The 7,857-nt window shown below is 40.3% G+C and overlaps 1 protein-coding gene across 1 annotated transcript; it reads left to right on the forward strand.

Moving 5' to 3' along the window:
- Positions 1–4,707: 4,707 nt before the first annotated feature.
- LOC119810192 (olfactory receptor 143-like) lies at positions 4,708–5,664 on the forward strand. Its single transcript, XM_038323554.1, has one exon. The coding sequence runs from the start codon at positions 4,714–4,716 to the stop codon at positions 5,662–5,664; it is 951 nt and encodes a 316-aa protein (XP_038179482.1). The 5' UTR covers positions 4,708–4,713.
- Positions 5,665–7,857: the final 2,193 nt, after the last annotated feature.

A 7,857-nucleotide genomic window follows, 5' to 3' on the forward strand; every position in this document is an offset into this window, starting at 1 on the left:
AGGCTGGTCTCGAAATCAGAGATCCGCCTGCCTCTGCCTCCCGAGTGCTGGGATTAAAGGCGTGCGCCACCACCTCCTGGCTTTTAGGAAGGTATGTATACAAAGAGAATAGGATCCCAAAAAGCCAGTACATGCAGTAGAGACAAATCCCAGTGCCATTATCATTGGTCCTCTATCTGTGCCAACTGTCAACCATATTCAGAGGGTCTGGTTTGATCCCATGCTCATTCATTCCCAGTCCAGCTGGAGCTGGTAAGCTCCCATTAGCTCAGGCACACCGTCTCAGTGGGTGAACCAACCCCTCATGGTCCTGACTTCCTTGCTCATCTTCTTCCTCCTTCTGTTATTCAACTGGACCTTGGGGGCTCAATCCAGTGCTCTGATGTGGGTCTCTGCTTCTGTCCCCATCCAACGCTGGACAAAGGTTCTATGGTGCTATTCAAAACAGTCATCAGTCTGACTACAGGGCAAGGCCAGTTGAGGCACCTTCTCCTCCCCTGCCCAGGGTCATAGCTGTGGTCATCCCCATGGACTCCTGCGAACCCCTCCAGAGCCAAGCCTCTTGCCAACTCCAAAATGGCTTCCTCAATTAAGATAGCTGCTTCCCTGCTCCCATATCTGTCCTTCCTCCATCTCAACCATCCCACTCCCCCAAGCTCTTCCCAACCTTCCCCTTCTCTCCTCTCTCTCACCCTCATCCCTTCCCTCTACCCTCCCTCTCACCCCATGCTCCCAATTTTTGCCTGGTGATCTTGTTTGCTTCCAATTTCCAGGAGATATCTGGGAAATGCAAATCAAAACAACTTTGAGATACCATCTCACACCTGTCAGAATGGCTAAAATAAAAAAAAAAAAAACACCAATGATAGCTTATGCTCGAGAGGATGTGGAGTAAGGGGAACACTCATCCTTTGCTGGTGGGAATGCAAACTTGTGCAACCAGTTTGCAAATCAGTTTAGCAGTCTCTCAGAAAATTGGGAGTCAACCTACTTCAAGATCCAGGAATACCACTCTTAGGAATATACCCAAAAGATGCCCAATCATACTACAAAAGTATTTGTTCAACTATTTTCATAGCAGCACTATTTGTAATAGCCAGAACCTGGAAACAACCTAGGTGCCCCTCAAAGGAAGAATGGATAAAGAAAGTGTCGCACCTCTACACTTTAGCATACTACTCAGTGGTAAAAAAATAATGACATTTTGAATTTTCTGAGTGAGATAACCCAGACATTGAGTCTATAGTTAATGATCCCAGAGACGCTATCTAATAAGGTGAACCCAAAGAAAAATATGTAGAGATCCTCCTGGAAATTGGAAGCAAACAAGATTTATTTTTTTAATTAAAAAGCTTTTCTTCATACAATATATTTTGACCATGTTTATATCCTCCTGAAATTCCTCCCAGATCCTTTCCACCTTATCATTTATCCGACTTTATTATTCTCCTTCTCCAAAAATTCCAAACCAAATCATACCAAACCAAATCAAACCAAATACTAACACAAAAAAATAAAAAAATTAAAGAAACAAATTCTCTTCTAATTTCACAGTTTATTTGTTCCTTGATACTTGTCTTGACAGGTTTGAGAGTAAGATAAAAAAAGAAAACTTGCTTGTGAATGTAGCAGGTTTTCTCATGCTTGCCAAAAACGCCAAGCTATTTTTCCAAAGGTGGGTATATAAACTAACTGTAGTACATTCCATAAAAGGCAATTGGAAGAAATTAGCTACTAGGCCTTGAGAAAGTGTGGAGAAGGCTTAAGCACATATTACTAAGTGAAAAACCCAGTCTACACAGGTGAGTCCAGGTAAGAACTACCAAGTGAGTCCAGGTAAACTACTATGTGGATTAGCTAACCTGGAGACATACAAAGATCAGTGATTGCTAGGAATTAGGAGGAGCAGAGAAAGAATAGTCAAAACACAGTGAAGTTCCAGGGCCATGAAATCCTTCAAAATGATGGTGTGGTGTTGTATGGATGATGCATGCCATTTTCAAACCTTGGAGAATCCTGTTGGCAAAGAGTGTTTCTTCTCGAGGTTCTCTGTTAACATATATTGACTGTGTAAACTAATTGTCTTAAGTATGGAATTTTAATGGGTATAAATATAGTACTTTCACCATCTTTACACCCTCACCACTCTCTCTTGAATCTGGCATCTGCACAAAACAGAAAAAAAAAAAACAAACAAAAAAAAAAAAAAAAACGTATCTCTCTGAATCTAGCACTTCACTTGACTTCATCTGCATTTCCATGCTGTTTCTTTCACTTTTCAGAATTTAGATCTATCGTGCATTCACAATCTATTTTCTTTATCTGTTTATTCAGTCCTGTACTTCTGTACTGGTTCCCTACGATGAAGAATTTAATAAACATGGCTATTCAATTGGATGCCAGGAGTGACATGGGATCTCTATCTTCAGACTTCCTGGACCAACCTCCAGACTCAATTCGATAGTGTCTAAACTGCTTTTCATTTCCACCAGTTCCATATAAGAGTTATTTCAACAACCTATCCAGTTGTTATTCATTTTCTTATTGATAGACTTTCCAAATGAAGTGAGATAGAATTCCAATGTAGTTTTTTATTCTCTTTTTTTTCTTTTCCTGTAGTCCAAAATTTATAGATAGCAATCTGGCACAAAAGTCAGAGAAATCCACCTTTTTCCAGGTTTAGAGACATGAGACTCCATGTATGGCTTCAATGTAGTTTTGATTTGCATTTTTCCTGATGGCTAAGGAGTGCAAATATTTTTTTCAAATATTTCTTAGCAATTTACAATTCTTTATTAAGGACTGGCTTTTCAATTTATTTGCTCATTTTGCTATTTTGCTTGTTTACTGTCTGCAACAATAGGAATCAAAATAAGGGTCTTGTGTTTTCTAGACAAGCACCCTTTCAAATTATTTCATTCCCAACTCACACTTGTCCATTTGCTGAGAGACTTGTTATGCATTTTTTAGGATTTTTATTCTTTACATATTTGAATATTTGTATACTATCAGATAAATAGCTGCCAATCATTTTTCTTTCATTCTGAATGCTGTGTCTTTAATCCATTAACTATTTTTCTTGCACAGAAGCATTTTTGTTTTACGTAATTTCATTTATCAATTCTATTGTTTTCTGTGCTATCAGAGTCTTATTCAGAATATTACTGACTGTGTTCAGCTCTTGAAGCATTTTCACTTGTGATTTCAAAATGTCAGGTCTCATTCTAAGGGCTTTAGTATCTTTTTGAATTGGCTTTTGCAGAGGAAGAGATGGGGATCTAGTTCCACATTCTATATGTGGATATCCAGTTTTGCCATCAACATTTCTTGAAGATTCTGTCTTCTTCATTATAAAATGAGATCCATTTTGTTGAAACTTAGAGGACTACTGATGTGTACACTAATCTATCTTTTATGAACCATATTTCATAGCTACACAGATGATTATGGAGATATAAATATAAATAAATTTAGGAGAAGTTAAATAACCTTTGGGAGCTGGGCGGTGGTGGCACACGCCTTTAATCCCAGCACTCAGGAGGCAGAGGCAGACGGATCTCTGTGAGTTCAAGGCCAGCCTGGTCTACAAGAGCTAGTTCCAGGACAGGCTCCAAAGCCACAGAGAAACTCTGTCTTGAAAAACCAAAAAAAAAAAATAATAATAAAATAAAATAATAAAAAAAACCTTGGCTTCATAATAATAAAGCTCACAACATGGATTTAAACTCAAAGAACTTAAAGTGCCTTATCTTTATTTAATCTATTTTTTACAAAATTTCCTCTGTTGATTGTTAAAGTATTGTATATTAAGCTGAAGGTATTATAGGAAACCCTCAGATATGGCAGAATATTATATTATATTATATATTATATTTTCCTCTAGTAGACTTGTTCATACACAGTGAAAATTCCCAAAGGAAAACATACAACTCTGCCTTGAGAACTAGGTACTCCTAGAGGGAAACTCCAAATTGAGTAGACTTTAAATCCCCAAAGATTCAACATTAGATTTATGATTTCTATTGTAAATAGACTGAGAAACTTCTATCATCCTGGGGTTCATGCAACCTGGGAGGAAATCATAAAGGTGAGAATATTTTCTGTGCTGATCCATTCAGTAGACTGTAATTTGAATGCAATGATGTTTACAACTTCTTATAATTTTTTCTGTCATGTAAGTAATAAAAATCTAGATAAATTCTCAAGTTACAAATTATGTCATTTCCCGAGTGTATGGTTTGATAAGGTCTGGATCTGCTCTGATTCTGATGAGTGTTAACAAATTTATCATCAGAAACTCAGACTCTTAAAGATATTGGGAAAGAAGGATCCTTGTGCTTCAGCAGCAGTGAAGCATCCTGAAAAATGGTAAGCCCTGAATCATCCATGTATGGATAATTTCCTTTGAACTACAAAGCAATATAAATCATAAAATACAGAGCAAGTCACTGGACTGCTTCTTTTAGTCCAAAACATTAGTGGAGGCTAAAGAAAGGGGAAATGTTCAGCAACATTCCTATCAGCATTACCTCAGGACTGAGTCACTCATTGTGGGGAGGATTTTGAGAAAAAGTGGTAGCCATGTTCTTTGGATGTCTTGCTATGTCTTTAGATAATCCTGAGATCAGAATCAATGAACTCCAGCTGTTTCTCTGACATCATGATGCAAAGATCCTTGCTAAGGTCACCTGGTTCTGATTGATTTTCCTACAGATGCCTCATGTGAAGCAAATGGATATGGAAAATGACTCTTCAGTGACTGAGTTAGTTTTTATAGGATTAACAGACCAACCAGAGCTCCAGCTGCCCCTGTTTCTCCTGTTCTTTGTGAACTACACAGCCACTGTGGTGGGAAACTTGAGTTTAATGAGTCTCATCTGTCTGAATTCTCATCTTCACACACCAATGTACTTTTTTATCCTCAACTTGTCCCTCATTGACTTCTGTTATTCTTCTGTTTTTACCCCAAAAACACTGATGAGCTTTGTCTCAGAAATCAACACCATCTCCTTCAGAGGATGTATGGCTCAACTATTTTTCTTCTGCCTTTTTGTTAATTCTGAGTGCTTTGTGCTGACAGCCATGGCCTATGATAGGTATGTGGCCATCTGTAGGCCCCTGCTGTACACAGTAGTCATGTCTCCTGAGGCTTGTTCCCTGTTAATGCTTGCTTCATACTTGATGGGACTCTCTAGTGCCATTGTGCACACAGGATGTATTATCAGGCTCAGGTTTTGTGATTCAAAAGTCATCAACCACTACATGTGTGATACATTCCCACTCCTGGAGCTCTCCTGTGGGAACAGTCATACCAATGAGCTTGTGAGTTCTGTTTCCGTGGCTGTAGTTATTGTTGGTTCTGGCATCATCATTATGTCCTCCTATGCTTTGATTCTTGTTAATATTATTCATTTGTCATCATCTAAAGATTGGTCTAAAGCCATGAACACATGTAGTTCACACATAATAACTGTTGCCCTGTTCTATGGATTTGGTCTGCTAGCTCATATCATGCCATCATCTGCAGAATCTGTGGTTCAGAGGAAATTTTTTTCAGTAGTTTACACTTTTGTTCTGCCTTTGCTGAACCCACTCATTTACAGCCTCAGGAACAAGGATGTCAAACTTGCCATGAAGAGAACATTGAAGAGAATCACAGTCTAAGTGAACTCTCTGGGATGTTGACATCCTCTATGTCTCCAGTTTAGCTCTTTCTCTTTACTTTTCAGCCCTATCAACCTCCTTCTATGATATACTTTTCCTTTTCTTTTTTTTCTTTTTTTTAATTTAAAAAATTTCCATCTCCTCCCCTCTTCCTCCCCCTTCCCTCCCCTCCCCTCCCCCCATACCCTCGCTCCCTCCCTTTTCAGGCCAAGGAGCCATCGGGGTTCCCTACTCTATGTTAAGACCAAGGTCCTCCCAACTGCCCCCAGGTCCAGGAAGGTGATCGACCAAGCTGAGACGGCTCCCACAGAGCCGGTCCATGCAGAAGAGTCAAAGATCAGCGCCTTTGTCCTTGGCTTCTCTGTCAGCCTCCACCGTCGGCCACATTCAGAGAGTCTGGTTTGGTCTCATGTTCCATCAGTCCCAATCCAACTGGAGTTGGTGATCTCCCATTAGTTCTGTCCCACCGTCTCCATGGGTGAACGCACCCTTCACGGTCCTGACTTTCTTTCTCATGTTCTCTCTCCTTCTGCTCCTCATCAGGACCTTGGGAGCTCAGTCCGGTGCTCCAATGTGGGGCTCAGTCATTTTCTTCATCTATCGCCAGGTGGAGGTTCTATGGTGATATGCAAGAAATTCATCAGTATGGCTATATGAACTGGCCTTTTCAGGCTCCCTCTACTCAGCTGTCCAAGGAACTAACTGGGGGAGTCTCCCTGGAAACCTGGGAACCCCTCTAGGGTCAAGTCTCTTGACAACCCTCAGATGGCTCCCTAAATTAAGATATATGCTTCCCTGCTCCCATATCCACCCTTCCTGTATCCCAAGCATCCCATTCCTCCGAGCTCCCCCCATTCTCACCTTCATGCTTTTCTCTCCCCATCTTCCCTTGGCCCCGTCTCGCCCAACCCTCAAGTTCCCAATTTTTGCCTGGTGATCGTGTCTACTTCCAATATCCAGGAGGATTACTATATCTTTTTTGGGGGGTTCACCTTCTTATTATCTTCTCAAGGATCCCAAATTATAGGCTCGATGTCCTTTAATTATGGCTAGAAACAGATTATGAGTGAGTACAACCCATGTTCATCTTTTTGGGTCTGGGTTACCTCACTCAGAATAGTGTTTTCTATTTCCATCCATTTGCCTGCAAAATTCAAGATGTCATTGTTTTTTACCGCTGAGTAGTATTCTAGCATGTATATATTCCACAGTTTCTTCATCCATTCTTCCACTGAAGGGCATCTAGGTTGTTTCCAGGATCTGGCTATTACAAATAATGCTGCTATGAACATAGTTGAGCAAATGCCTTTGTAGTATGATTGGGCATCTCTTGGGTAGATTCCCAATAGTGGAATTGCTGGGTCCTGGGGTAGGTTGATCCCGAATTTCCTGAGAAAGCACCATACTGCTTTCCAAAGTGGTTGCACAAGTGTGCATTCCTACCAGCAATGGATGAGTGTACCCCTTACCCCACAACCTCTCCAGCAAAGGTTATTATTGGTGTTTTGGATTTTAGCCAATCTGACAGGTGTAAGATGATATCTCAAAGTTGTTTTGATTTGCATTTCCCTGATAGCTAGGGAGGTTGAGCATGACCTTAAGTGTCTTTTGGCCATTTGAACTTCTTCTGTTGAGAATTCTCTGTTCAGTTCAGTGCCCCATTTTTTAATTGGGTTAATTAGCATTTTAAAGTCTAGTCTCTTGAGTTCCTTATATATTTTACAGATCAGACCTTTGTCAGTTGCAGGGTTGGTGAAGATCTTTTCCCAGTCAGTAGGCTGCCTTTTTGTCTTAGTGACAATGTCCTTTGCTTTACAGAAGCTGCTCAGCTTCAGGAGGTCCCATTTATTCAATGTTGCCCTTAATGTCTGTGCATCTGGGTTACTCGTAGGAAATGGTCTCCTTTGCCCATTTGTTGTAGAGTACTTCCCACTTTCTCCTCTATCAAGCTCAGTGTGTTCAGATTGATATTGAGGTCTTTAATCCACTTGGACTTGAGTTTTGTGCATGGTGATAGATATGGATCTACTTTCATTCTTCTACAGGTTGACATCCAGTTATGCCAGCACCATTTGTTGAAGATGCCCTCCTTCTTCCAATGTGTACTTTTGGCTCCTTTATCAAAAATCAGGTGTTCGTAGGTTTGTGGTTTTAGATCCGGGTCTTCTATACGATTCCATTGGTCAACTTCTC

The sequence above is a fragment of the Arvicola amphibius genome, chromosome 3 (assembly GCF_903992535.2).
Source record: "Arvicola amphibius chromosome 3, mArvAmp1.2, whole genome shotgun sequence".
NCBI lineage: Eukaryota > Metazoa > Chordata > Mammalia > Rodentia > Cricetidae > Arvicola > Arvicola amphibius.

Coding starts and splice junctions, on each gene's coding strand:
- LOC119810192 (XM_038323554.1), top strand. CDS start 4,714: ATGCCTCATGTGAAGCAAATGGATATGGAAAATGACTCTTCAGTGACT.